General features: G+C 38.9%; 1 protein-coding gene across 1 annotated transcript in view; it reads right to left on the bottom strand.

The window, feature by feature from the left end:
• C15 (homeobox protein C15) overlaps positions 1–11,309 on the bottom strand; it is an 85,364-nt gene extending 74,055 nt beyond the window's left edge. Inside the window, exon 1 of the mRNA XM_076521228.1 lies at positions 9,764–11,309. Within this exon, the coding sequence (XP_076377343.1) occupies positions 9,764–10,508 (745 nt within the window). The 5' untranslated portion in view covers positions 10,509–11,309. The remainder of the gene's footprint in view (positions 1–9,763) is intronic.
• Between the last annotated feature and the right edge of the window lie 4,113 nt (positions 11,310–15,422).

The following is a 15,422-nucleotide window of genomic DNA, read 5'->3' as shown; positions in this document are numbered from 1 at the left end:
CGCCATTAAAATGTCACACCGGATCGGCGACCAGGTAGCGCACGTACATACGTACGTACGTACAGAGTAGTTCGTGCACACATATGCACATAGGACGGGACAACGTACATGCACACGTGCGCGCACGTATGGTTTTGACGGATTCGGTTCTGGCTTGATCGTGACGACGGGCCCGGCTGAATAATTTCCGCGGCGATTCATAATTGATATCGTCTACACGCGGGTTCAGCCACCTACGCTTAAACCGAGCACACGCCGGTCTAAAGATACACGAACCCAATTAGAGGAAACTCATACCATCCGATCATGGACGTGGATCTTGGAAACTCGTCTCTCTCTCTCTCTCTCTCTCTCTCGCTCTCTCTTCGCGGCGCGGCGGCGCAAGTTCTCGCGTTTCGACACTCGATCCCTATCCACCCGGAGACCTTTCTTCGGTCTCCGAATCGCGGGAATTAATAATGCCCGGCAATTTTCCTGATTGCACAAATCAACTGGATATCGAGCGTTCTTTAACACATATTTCGCGGCGCTGTGAACTTTGTTCCGCGCAGATTCACCGAACCGAGTGTCTACGAAACGTTGAAATATCTCGCGTTTATCTTTTTATCCATTGTCGCATTCGTTCCATCGATTGTAGGACAGAGTCGAACGCTATTCGAATAACATTTCGTTGGAACGATATGTCGAATAATATATCGAATAAATTCTTCGATTAAAATTTTATTCGAGAAATATTTCGTATAAATTTCTCGAATAAAATTTCATCCGAATAATATATATCGAATAAATTCTTCGATTAAAATTTTATTCGAGAAATATTTCGTATAAATTTCTTGAATAAAATTTCATCCGAATAATATATATCGAATAAATTCTTCGATTAAAATTTTATTCGAGAAATATTTCGTATAAATTTCTTGAATAAAATTTCATCCGAATAATATATATCGAATAAATTCTTCGATTAAAATTTTATTCGAGAAATATTTCGTATAAATTTCTTGAATAAAATTTCATCCGAATAATATATATCGAATAAATTCTTCGATTAAAATTTTATTCGAGAAATATTTCGTATAAATTTCTCGAATAAAATTTCATCCGAACAATATATCGAATAAATTCTTCGAATCAACTTTTATTCGAATAAAATATGCCGAACTCTGTTGTCGGGAACTGTAATTAAGTACTGAATGAACTTGTTGGGAGACAAGAGTTGGTTCACATGATCGGGCGGTGGTGCATGTGATAAGATTCCGTCTGTTTCCTGTCACTTTCTATAATTTTTCGTTCATTTTAATCTTTCAAAACGAACGCGTCGACATATTGACAACATAATATTCTTCTCTAGTAATTGCAAGCGAACATGTAATTTGCTCGTGTACATTGACAGAAAACTGTGATACATGTTACTAGACTGCGGATTTTTATGCAAAATAAAAAAATTGTTTGCATTTCTTTCAAAAATCAGTAGTCACTGAGGAACTTTCTTTTTTTCTTTAACGACGACAGTAAGATCAAATAATTATAAAAGTGAAAAATTTAAATCGCTGCTATAGAGTAGTATTCAGCAAAGCAAGGAACGATGCATAATGGCACTTTACGCGTCGAACACTAATATCCAATCTTATTTTTATAATAATGTAACCATCTTCGTGTAGAATTTTGGCCTCAAAATATTTTAAACATCTTGAAATTTGAGAATGTGTTTCTGTTATCGCTAACATTACAATTTAAATAGCCAATGTACGTGACGAGTATAATCGTCAAACACAGCTAACTGGTTAAGGTATTCGCAAATGTGACAAATGCGTGAACATCAAAATTCTAGTTATAACCGATACAACTTTGGCATAATCACGAGACCGGTTCGTAATTCTTATGAACGAGAAATGTCGGTTGTGTACAAAAATATAACTTATACATAAGAAAGCAATTTATGAGCATAAATGCACGAGCAGAAGACGAGTGAAATAATAGTTCGAAAACGATGCGCGTATATTTTACGAGGCTGAAGCGAAAAGCACTGACATTATCCTTGTAAGTTGCATCCATTGACAATGGAATAGATGTAATAACGCTGGCTCGGGACGAGTAGCGTTCTGGAGATTGATGGAACTAATAGAATGGACAGATATTCCTCCGTTGCGGTTGCCACGGGCGAATCCAGTGACTCCGAGATTTATTATTGCCAAGAAGATTCAGATAATTGGACAGTTCCTTTTACTGGATTCAGTCATACCGTAAATTGCAGGTGTTCAACCCTCGTCTAGCGGATTGAGGTTCGTCTCGATTCTTTGGACATTTGCTCTCTATACAAATAATATAATTGCAACAAAAGCTAACTTTGAACGAATGAGCAAACACGAGAAACAAATATTTTCCACATAACACATACAGTAATGTCTCTCTAATTTGCGCTCAGATTGTCCACAAAAATGGACAATTTAGGGAGAGGAGATACGATTATTTGATGCTTGCGGTTCATTTTTATAGTTACGAATTGTCAACGACTATAAGGAAACGAACTGCAAGGCTCGAATAATCGTATCTCCTCTTCCCAAATTGTCCCATTTTTGTGCACAATCTGAACGTCAGTTAGGGAAACATTAATGTATAACCGCGAAATACACCAGGAACGAAGATCTATATCGATCTGTGGAGAAACAAAATTGAAATGTTAACAAACTATTGTGTTTTTAAATTATTTAATTAATTAACAAAAATAAAAATCGACGCATCTATAAATTGATTATATATTAATATTTTAATAAAAAGTATGGAACCGTCGAAGAATTGTATTGAATCCTTTTGCAAGTTCCATTATTAAAAAGATCTGTCATGGTTTTTCCGATCGTTAAAGTCTTGCGTAAAATGAATTCAGTTCGGAGAAGTGAAAATTTCGAAAAATTAAGAACTCGATGATACATTGTGATTTTAATATCTGTCGCATTAAGTTTAATTTAAATTTAATTCTGTGGTAACATCAGTTGGTTAACATTATAAACATTCAACATTGTTTCATAAACATTCACAATGTTCATACAACGGTATAAACATTCTATAAAGAAACGATCGTTTTAATTTAAACTACAATTTAAAACACAAAGTCTGAATTCATGTAAACGAGCAAAAAGATGTGTCTAATCATTCTCAAATCAATCTCGAATCATCCACAGAAATAGAATTTATTTAGGTCGTAAAAAGAAATATTATTAAACGATAAAAGTGCGACGGATAATTAAATTTGTATATTGTCACTGCTATTTAATACAATCGTGCATTATTTTCAAACGTTACTTTCTTGATTACACGAAATTATAAATTGTATTTTCGACTATTGTATACAACGATTGCAAAAGAAATCATTTGCGTTACAGTTCCAGACACGTTAAATAGCAACAATCGAGGATTCACACAAACATCCGCGATTCAAATCGACAGTGTAATATTCGTTGACCTCAACGCGAACTATATTTATACTCCGTTTCGTACAATAACAAGCGAATTATTAAGAATGCCATAATTCCTTGTCCACGAAACCGCAATCCTTTTCGAACGATGTCATTTCTCTTTTGCTACGAGTCAGGTATGACTCACGTAACTAGAGAATAATAATGCGATTGTTATTATCAGAAAATGCGGTTGATGAAGCAGGAATCAAGGTCCGAGGGGGAAAAATCGCTTTCTGCGGGACAGAAAATGACATTATCGGCGTTCACCCGATTTGCGATAATGCTCGCTAATTTTTCATCCCTGCCGTAATATTGAAATTTAATATAAACAATTACTGCTACACGGATGCCGCGCAAATAACCGTCGGCATTGCTCGCTGAGTCATACAATTGACCTTTTGTGAACTATTTGTTCGGTGCACGAACAGTAATTTCTCCGTAATTCGCGCTCAGATTGCGCACAAAAATGGACAATTTGGGAAGAGGAGACACGATTGTTCGAGCCTTGCCTCTCGTTTTTATAGTTACTGACAATCGGTAATTAATAATAACTCATAATAATAATTAATAGTAATTAATAATAATAAACAGTATAATTATTAATAATAACAATTATTATTAGTAATTAATAATAACAATCGTGCGCGAATTATGGAGAAATTACTGTATAACGTTCTATTCAACGACAAACGTGGCATTTAATATTCATATTAATAGTTAGTGTAAATTTGTATACTATGTAAAATTTTATGTACTAATTTATTTATTTTATTAATCTTGTCACTGTTAACGGCATGGGGGACACGTTTAATTTTAATCGGACATTTTGTTGTTCGATACGTTCGCAATTGTTTCGTTCCACCTTTTCCATTCTCGTTCCATCGAAACTATGTAAATGATCAAAAAATAGAAGCACATGCCAACTATTCTTAAATGACATGTTCATCGACTATTTAGGTAACTAGCTATTAGACATGTAACTATAGGATACGTAAATAATATAATATCAAATGCTAAATTTGTCAACGTAATATAAAATGTAGAATGACAGCGTGGCAGAAAATACAACTTAGATTTGCAACATGGATTTGCCGATGGTTTAACATAGTATCACTAATTTCAAAAGTGTTCTAAGCGTGATACATTCACGAACATTGATTATTCATAACCTCGTCAACTGCACTGTTACTTGTCACATGTTTAATATAGTATCAATCTAAATGTTCGTATAAGCTGTTGACAATAAAAGACGACGTACAAGAGACAGAGTACATACCTTTTATACTTCGGTGGAAACCTTTACTCACCTTGATCCGATTAATTATGCTCGTAATATTGTCAATGTGCTTTCTCATCCTTTTAATTACCCTCTCTTTTGATATCTACGTTTAATATCTACATTTAAGAATATCAATTATAGTAATTACTGGACTGCGGAATTTATGCATTTATGACAAGAATGAATAGGCCAAATAAAAAAGCCTGAAAAGACAGTGAAGGAGTTCAGGAATGTCGATCGTCTAATTTTGTATTTCTCAGGAAAATAATTAATTCTTAAAAATAATAATGATTTTTATTTTGCATAAAGATCCGCAGTCTAATTGATTACAATTCCTGATCTGAACTACAGACGGAGCAGCGTTAAACCATTGAATCGTCTGTAAATATTGGCCGAACAGTAAAACTATTAATAAAATAAAGCCACAGAATAATTTGTTTAATAGTTATCGAATAATATATCTTAGTAAGTGAAACAGCTTGCAGTCATTAACCGTTTGTTTTGCGTGTTTGCAATTAGCGTATTTAAAAGTGTATCAAGCCTGTTAAACCATTGAATCGTCTGTAAATATTGGCCGAACAGTAAAACTAGCAATAAAATAAAGCCACAGAATAATTTGTTTTATAGTCATCGAATAATTTAACCATAGTAAGTAAAACAGCTTGCAGTCATTAACTGTTTGTTTCGCGGACTATCGGATACGATTTCGCGTGTTTGCGATTAGCGCATTTAAAAGTGTATCAAGCCTGTTCCCTTCGTTTAACTAACTTCAGCTTTCCCAGCGGGCGATTAATTGACGCGAGCTGATAATACACGTAACGTACTAAGATTCGCAGGGAGAAAATTAGCTCGTCTCGACGACGAAGACGATTTCTTGCTAATTACCAACCGACGAACGAGACAAATGCTAAACAGCTGATAACAGTAGATATTTCCTTCCGTGTAAAAATTCGTTAATTACACAGACTTTTCTGACGTCCCCGGTATTTCCAGTTTTTATGCAACTCTCGTTCGTCTCTTACGCGCGAAATTCAGGCGTATTATTAACCCTTTGCACTCGAAGCTATTTTAACTGTAAAAATCTAAAATAATTTTTTTGATTTAAATTGATTTTACACGACAAAGTGCATTTTACGCGTGCGAAATTGAGTCTTGCGACTTACACAACAGTTACGCTTTTAACAATTTTTTAAAATCTAAACTTTGTCAATGTAACAATTACCTTAGAACGTGATATAACAAATTTCAGTGGTGCCTCAGAGTCACCACTCGAGTGCAAAGGGTTAATTTCATCCCGCTACAGTTACCGATATGCACCAGTGCATTCAACGAAGACATATTTTCGGTTAAAAGTATAATTGCACTGTGAAACATCCGCCTTCGAATTTTCGAAAACAAGATTTCGCGTAGGTATCGATGTAAGAATAACAAAATTTTAATTTTTTTATAAATCATGTTCATAGTTCATACGGATGTTCCGAATAATTCACTGCACGCTTTCAGCGCGCAACGCGTATGGCTCCAACAAAAAATTAACAATAGTATTGTTGTTGGAACATGATAGAGAATAATGGGAAACTTTTCAAGTGAAAATCACGTTCCCAGCGCTATAAAATATAGAAATCTTTGAAAATAATGACAGATTGCAATGAAAAACACAGTGTTCATAATCCCGGTTTTTATACGCTACATATTACGATTATGTTCGTTAGTTTAATCGGTTTCTTAGTTACGCTAATCGTAAAGAAGTTGAACCATTGCATAATCGAATATTTTTAAACAGTAATGTGTCTTTTTAATTTGAAATTAATTTAATGTGAAATCGCGCCATGTGCTTGCGCGACGAACAAAATTTCCCGGACATATACGATATTTATATAAACTGCTAATGTAACTTCATATAGAGACCGTTTCACAGAAATTTTGACCGCCTAGGTGTGTAAAACCGTTTACCGTGCCAGATTTTATTTAGGAAGTCCACAATTCTGGACACACGGACCGATTCCGTCAGTTATTGTAACACGCCATTAGGTATCGCCAAGCATGCTCACTGACACGTATATACCGAGAAAATGTCTATTTCGGAAACTGGCAGTCCGTTCGAAGACGAGAACCGGAAAGCCAAAATCGTTGTATAAATGTTCAGAAAAATCTAAATAGAGTAATGTTTCTCTAACTGACGCTCAGATTGTGCAGAAAAATGGACAATTTGGGAAGAGGAGATACGATTATTCGAGCCTTGCGGCTCGTTTTTATAATTGTGGACAATTTATAACTATAAAAATAAACCGCAAAGCTCGAATAATCGAATCTCCTCTTCCCAAATTGTCCATTTTTGTGCGCAATCTGGGCGTCAATTAATGAGACATTACTGTACAATAATGTCTCCCTTACTGATGCTCAGATTTTGAACAAAAATGGACAATTTGGGAAGAGAAGATACGATTATTCGAGCCTTGCAACTCGTTTTTATAGTTGTTGACAATCGATAACCATAAAAAACGAGCCACAAGACTCGAACAATCGTATCTCCTTTTCCAAAATTGTCCATTTTCGTGGACAATCTGGAGCGTCAATTATGGAGACATTACCGTAGTCGCTTCGGTACGCGAGGATTTGACAATTCTGGTAAACTTTTTATAGTAGACGGACAATTGTTATTACAAGAAGTTGCGCAACATACAGATAAAATACATCAATAAAATGTATCATAAAATATTAGTTCACAATATAAAAAAGAAATAATTGAATCTAATAGAAGATTATGTGTTTTTATTTTCAAATGCAGTATTGAAAACAGTGGTATGTAAAACGGAATGAAATTACAGAATGAAGATATAGAGCGACGGCAGAAAAACCGTAAATATTTTGAAATATGTCAATCCGTTTTAGTAAATGTAAATATGTATCATTGTGTTACAAATTTTCATTTTCGAGCCAAAACGATTTTGAAGACAGTTCCATAATTTCAACCAGCGAGAAATGGGTGAATACGTTAATCAGCGAATAATTAATTAAATAGAAGTAGAAACACGTTTCAAAAATCGTACAAATTATAGACAACACCTCGTTGTTAGAATTACAGGTTTTAGTAGATCAGTACAGTAGCTTTTCATTTATCACTTTGACAAAGAGCATAACAGCTTGCTCGCCTTCACCCCATCATGTACGGTGTTTATGTACAAGGGATTATGTATGTATGCATACATATGGGATTATCCCCAATTCTCTAATCGCGTTATACAGAGGTTACCTCTAACTATTCGGCATTTGAATCACCGACGATTTACGTAGATATACCTATTACGATCGATGGAGTTCTTTGAGCGAAAGTTAAGTTATTTAAAAAAAAAGAAAAGCTTCACCTCCATATATTTTACTCTTTATTTACTCAGCCAAGAAAATAAATATATTTAATACTCTTCAAAATATTATATTCATTGTGAAAAGAGCAGCCACGTTTTACTACTGCTATAAATATTATTCATTTAATTATTTGTGTAGTTTTCTATTTAACATCGTTTGAAGTAAAGCACTTGTGTTAAACGATCGTCCGTATATTTTCTAGCTTATCGATCATTTAGCTTTATTATAGCAGACGTCAATTTCATCGGGTTTAATCGATTTATGCTTTAAACTCATTGTTAAGTTTATATATTATTGTTAATATACTTCCGTTTGGTTTATTTGACTGTTACAATTGCATAAATCTTGTAACGTTCGTTTCGATTTCAAGATGAGCAACGAGAGAACATATTTCTGCGCAATTATGCTTCTTTAAACAGCACAAAAGATTTCGGAATGAAAGAGTGTCTTGTTAGCCTATCGAGATCCGTCACCAATGATATCTCCAATCTAATTAAAGGTAAACCACGTTGAATAATCCGAGTTATTTCTGAAATGTTTAAAACACCGAAATCCTTCGTTTAAAACTTTTTGAGCGCGTTAGAATCATAAATTGGCATAAGTCACATTTTCTCTATTGCGAATATAATTTGGAATTAAGTTTATAATTTACTTCAATTTATAATGTAACCTTCACTTGTTCTTTTAACATTTCGGCATACATAGATAACATTCTAAGCCATAGAAGTAAAGATTTTTGAAAAAACCTAACTAACGCCATAATTTCTGGTCCACTCGTTTATCTCTGTATCTTACCGAACACACGTACATTACCAATCAGCATTTATTGGGTCGCGCGGAACGTCGGATCATTTAACCAGTTAAGCATCGAATTTAGTTTTAAAAACCCCTCGCAGTATGCGGAATTAAAATCAAGCGATGACGTGTATACACGACGAACGCAGGGCGAAATGGTCCTATTACACGTTTATGAAAAACGAAGAAGAACTACATTTTTATTTAAGAAAAACTTAACAATTTATTTCTGGAAAGTTATTGTTACTATAAACTTAAAAATTCTCAAATAATAATAAAACACATAAACAAGATATACACATGTAGAAAAAAAGATATTAAGAATTCCAATCGAGTTCGGTGTGATATTTCTCGAAACACGGTACCACACAAAGTGGCACTTCGCAGGTGTTACACCAGTATCTTGACTCCCACCACCCCCTCCCTATAAAATACTTAGCAGTTCTATTGGTAATATAAAGGAAACATCCCACCAAATAATATTCTTATTGTATTCTATTAAAATTTCGAGTTTTCATAGTCAATGGTGATTTTATGTTTTTAACGACGAGTAAACACGTCGAACGCACCGTAATAGAGATTTGGTTCGACGTTTATACACGAGAAACGCGCTTAACTGGTTAAATCGACGGCAAAACAGTTCCCCCTCGAATGCTCATATTCCTTACCAAACGTGCGTCTGTTTGCCAACTAAACAAGACACAACGAATCACTTCGACCGATCAATTCCCGACCCGTAAGAAATCCGACATCGGGCCTACGACCCGACCCAAGACTTCCCGACCCACGGGATCTTTTTTTCTCCGAAAAGTGTCCTGCCTGCGAAACTCGCGAATACGAAGTCCAATCGTTCGCACGATTCCCTTACCTGCCAGCCGGTCCTTGAGGTGCGGATGTCCCTGAAACGGGTGTGCAGCCAGATTCGCTAGGAGGCTCGCTCTGTGGAGACCGGCAGCCGCCGCTTGCTGTTGACTGTGCTGAAGAGCCTGTAAACTCCACGGTGGTATCAAGGCCTGTGCGGGCAGTGCACCCGTGCCGGTGCCATTAGCACCCGGCGGTCGATGCGCAGGGACTCTTATTACACCTCCGCCGGTATAAATCAGACCAGTTCCGGTCGGGAAAAGCCTGAAAGGCGCCAGGAGGTCAGCGGCGGTCGAGCAGTGCACCGACGACGACGAGTTCGTCTGCGTTTCCGGCGTGCTCCCGGTGTCGTCGTCGTCCTTCTCCGACAGTTTCTCCTCGATCTCGTGTCCCCACGATCTTCTGCCGTCGTCCAAGATCATCGAGGAGCCGACGTTATTGTTGCCCTCCTCCCACGACCATTTCCTCTCCTTGTCGCTGTCCAAGTCCTCGGAGGACGGGCTCTTCGGGTTCTGCGGCCGATTCTCGCCCAGTAGACGGCTTATGCTGAACGGATGGCTCCTCGGCGACTCGTTCTGAAGCGTCCTCGAGCTGGTCTGGCTGGGCGGCGGCGAGTTCGAGCACTCCGAGTGCTCCTGCGGCAGCCGACGACCGTCGTTCACGTAGTCGTGCGGCCCGCAGCTCCCGGTGTCCGAATCGTCCACGTTGATCTCCTCCGTCGCGTCCACGTCGCTGTCCCCTTGCACCGACATGGCCCGCAAAAGGCTCTATCTCTAGTCCTCTCTGCCCCGATCCCGACCCTTCTCCGACGATTTGCTAACAATCGCGCGACGCTCTTGCTCACCGCGGATCGCCGCCGAATCGCATTCTGCGTCTCTCTATCGACTCACCGACCGACGCGCGGACACACCGATGATAACATCGATCGCGAAATGTCCGGATTATCGCACCGATCCGACGTCCGAACTCGTAAACTTGCGACCCCCCAGGTAGAGTAGGTACGCTCTCTCATCCAACGTTCGAACCACCACGTATTCCTGCTGGACCGACGGCCATGCTGTTCGCGGATCTCGCTACCTCAGTCCCCCTCGTCGACGACTCGGAACGGGAATCTCACTCGCAGGACACCGCCGCTCGTCGGTGATCGACGAGGCAGCAACTCATCGCGACGCGAAACACAACGATCACTGTATCGTGGTCCGCAGCGTGCACTTCTCCTCCCTCGAATGTCCAACGCGGCACTGTCGGACGATCACCGCGGTACCAGCGGAACCGCTACCAAAATAAGTACACCCTCCGAACGGTCGCGAGGATCGATCACAGAACTGGTTCCATCGGGATACACACCCTGGAAGCTTCCGACTGTCCTGGACCCTTTCTGGAGGCTGCGCGTGAACTGGTGACGGGACTCCGGGCCGGTGGAAACGAAGGGCGCGAACGATGTGCACCACCGGTCTGCGGCGGAAAGGTGACGAGTGTGGTCCTCACGTGGTCCTCGAAAGGGCTGTGCTCGGCCGTAACTCGATCCGTGGCGAGTTGGGACGTGGATCCAGGTCGGTCGCGACGAGAGAGACGGGACGTAGTGAGGAGACCAGAGAGACCAGATGTTCCATCCCTACCATGCGATCTGCGACGACTCGAGCGGCGATCGGGCGCGCGGCATCGCCCACCACCGCGCCGCCAGCCAATCCGTGGCCGGCGGGCTCCGCCCACCGCGCAGCCGATTGGACCGCGTTAAATTGATACCTATTTAACATTTGAGCAGAATGTTGCAGGCGATCGCCTTTTTCTCCTATATTATTTATTGCCCGATCGTCGTGCGTCCTTTTTTCTCCCGGCCGCCCCGCGTTCCTCCTCGTCCGTTCCACCGTGCCGGAGCTGAACCGAGCCGAGCCGCCTGCAGCCCGGCGTACCCTCTCGTGTCCTTCGCTCCCTTCTTTCCCTTCTTTCCCCTCCCCCTGGCCGTTGCTCTCCTTCTCGGCCGCATCCAGCCGCGCTCGTCTTCTCGCAGAGACGCGCCGCATTGAGTTGAAGAAGCGGAGGGACTTAATTACGACGAATATCCTTTTGGCCCCCACCATGCCCTACCATACTACTCCCGTCTCCGCCTCCTCGCTCCCTTTCTTTTTTTCTCTCTCGTTCGGTCTTCCCGTCTTGCGAACTGTCCCTTCTCATCTCGGTCTCTCGCCTTGCACTCTCGTGTCCCGCGCCTCTTCTATTATCAGGGGTCCTACATACCGAATGTCCTCTTTCCCGAGGTTCGAGGTTTGCGGTGGCCTCGCACATGGGGATCAGGTCAAGCGGCTGCTCGTGGGCGGGCTCGAATTCGACGCGATTGTTGCTAACACTTCGACAGAGACGAGCAGTTCCAACGCGCAACGTGCAACTAATATTCCTGATCGTTCGAATAACGAAGCTTGAAAGTCAAATCAGTTTTGGGTGAGCGGAAAGTAATAAGCGGGATCGCGTCCGGAATTCTTTGAAGCACAGTAAATTTTCCCGGATTGTTTTTCGGTTTGCAAACAAAAATGGACCATTTTGGAAGAGGAGACACGATTATTCGAGCCTCGCGGCTCGTTCTCATCGTCGCCGATTGCAAAACAACTACAAAAACCAGGCGCGAGGATATCGAATAAGCTTGACGCCTTTTCCCAAATTGTCCATTTTTGTTTACAGTAAACAAAAATATATAAGCGTATACTGAAAGTATATATATATACACTTTCTTTACTTCTTTTAGTTTATACAGTAAATAAAAATGAACAATTTTGGGAAGAGGAGACACGATTATTCGAGCCTCGCGGCTCGTTTTCATCGTCGCCGATTGCAAAACAACTACAAAAACGAGGCTCGAGGATATCGAATAAGCGTGTCGCCTTTTCCCAAATTGTCCATTTTTGTTTACAGTAAACAAAAATATATAAGCGTATACTGAAAGTATATATATACACTTTCTTTACTTCTTTTAGTTTATACAGTAAATAAAAATGGACAATTTTGGGAAGAGGAGACACGATTATTCGAGCCTCGCGGCTCGTTTTCATCGTCGCCGATTGCAAAACAACTACAAAAACGAGGCTCGAGGATATCGAATAAGCGTGTCGCCTTTTCCCAAATTGTCCATTTTTGTTTACAGTAAACAAAAATATATAAGTGTATACTGAAAGTATATATATACACTTTCTTTACTTCTTTTAGTTTATACTGTAAATAAAAATGGACAATTTTGGGAAGAGGAGACACGATTATTCGAGCCTCGCGGCTCGTTCTCATCGTCGCCGATTGCAAAACAACTACAAAAACCAGGCGCGAGGATATCGAATAAGCTTGACGCCTTTTCCCAAATTGTCCATTTTTGTTTACAGTAAACAAAAATATATAAGTGTATACTGAAAGTATATATATTATATATACACTTTCTTTACTTCTTTTAGTTTATACTGTAAATAAAAATGGACAATTTTGGGAAGAGGAGACACGATTATTCGAGCCTCGCGGCTTGTTTTCATCGTCGCCGATTGCAAAACAACTACAAAAACGAGGCTCGAGGATATCGAATAAGCGTGTCGCCTTTTCCCAAATTGTCCAGTTTCGTTTAGACTAAACAAAAACGTTAGAAAGTTCTAATCGGTGTTCAAAGATAGAGGAGAGTTTCCCGAATATAGTGGCATGCAATTTATTAATTGTTTTTGGTCTTAAATAACAATAACTTAATGTCAAAGTTTAAAAAATTGCGACGTGCGCAGTTTCTGCAGAATATTTTTCTACTTTTACGAAAAGTTGTTTGTCCTGCACAAAAACTCTACCCTACAAGAATTTCATAGTGGCTATAGAAAATCAGAAAAAAAGTTTGATTTTGTCGAACAGTGACATCGACTCGACATTCCGTTCGACGATCCGTTATCATTCTCCTGCTTCCTATGCGACGGTTGCTACGAAAAACTATTTTACTTTTGCGGAAATTCGAAACTGCGTTGCCGTTCTCTAATTTATAATTTGACTATTAATATATAATATTATATATATAATATTTATATTTATATAATTATATATATAATATTATATATATAAATTATAGTCAAATTATAATATAATATAATAATATATATATATTTTTTTTTTTATTTAAAAAATATAATATAATATAAATATATATATATATTTTTATTTAAAATTATATATATATATATATATATATATATATATATATATAATTTTCTAATGTACCGTACAGCTCGCGTAAACGTTGCTAAATGTGCGGATAATTAGGTATGCTTTACGACGCCATTGAATGGTTAATATGATTGCCTTTTAATTCGATCTGCCCGCCATCGAATCTGCGCCGCGTGTTTCGTGACATAAGGATATTTCGATCGACGATTCATTTCAGAGTATAATCCACGCTCGGCTCGTGTTTCGTCGAGTAATAAACGTTGCGGTGCATGCGTCAACAGCAACGAAATAATTTAACCGTAGAACGTGGTAGTGAAACTTCGTCGACTTAAGGCCACCTCGTTGCGTTTTGTATTACCGCCTCTTTCACCGACCAGTTCTCCAATGGCCGAGGCCACGTGTACATACATATTACACAGTTCGAGTTCGTGCACGCCATCAAAAGAGCGCGCCCAATCATTTTTATGCGAACAAATTACCTGTATCGTAAGATCTGAATTGGAAACGTTGATAAGAATTCGTGTTCCGAAATTTTCTGATTTATCGAAATTTGAACGGTTAAATTATTATTAAATGTTGCCATATCGCGGGAACGCAATTTATACAATGTCAAATTATCGCAATGAGTGAAATGGGACTTATGAATCTTCCATGATAAATATCGTTTTGCTATATTCTCCAATATACAGGGTGGCCCAAAATTATTGTAAAAGCAGGAAAGGAGGGGTTCCCGAGGTCATTTGAAGTAATTTTTTCTCCTTAGCGAATTTCTAATTTACTAAACCTTAGTGGATTCACTCTAACTTTGTACGATTTCTATTATAATATATGCTTAAATAAAAAAGTTTATTAAAAAATTTCTCCTGGTAACACTCTCATAATTTCGACAACTGTAAAAGAAAAAGTCAGAAACGAGTCATTTTGAGCCGATTGTTATTTCCAGTATAAAATAAAAAAGAACGTTATGTATTGTTGTGTAGATGATATATTGGTGTAGTGACCTGGTTTAAAACATTGATAACATATAGGGTGTCCCAAAATTAATGTATAAACGGGAAATGAGGGGTTCCTGGGATAATTTGAAGTAATTGTTTCCTTAGCGAAAATGCAATCCGCGACTTCGTTTACGAGTTATTAACGAAAAATAATGACCAATGAGAGGCGCGAAGCGGCCGAGCCAACGAGCTGTCGAAGCCCAGTTCCGCTGATTGGCTCACCGTTTTTCGTTAATAACGAGTAAACGAAGCCGCGGATTGCATTTTCGCTAAGGAAAGAGTTACTTCAAATCACCTCGGGAATCCCTCATTTCTCGCTTATACAATAATTTTTGAACACCCTGTACATGTACAATAAGAAGTCTACGCTTTTATATTCACGATAAGGGACTTTGATTTTTGTTTTTCCCTGCAAAAATTATCGAGACGCGGCAGAAATAAATGCCGTGAAATCCGGTATTGGCGTGTGCTGGCTAAAATTGAAAGATTTTTCTTAAA

This window comes from Megalopta genalis, chromosome 1 (genome assembly GCF_051020955.1).
Source record: "Megalopta genalis isolate 19385.01 chromosome 1, iyMegGena1_principal, whole genome shotgun sequence".
In the NCBI taxonomy this organism is placed as follows: Eukaryota; Metazoa; Arthropoda; class Insecta; order Hymenoptera; family Halictidae; genus Megalopta; species Megalopta genalis.
The sequence above is the reverse complement of the archived record's forward strand: the minus strand, read 5'-3'. Positions and strand labels throughout refer to the sequence as shown.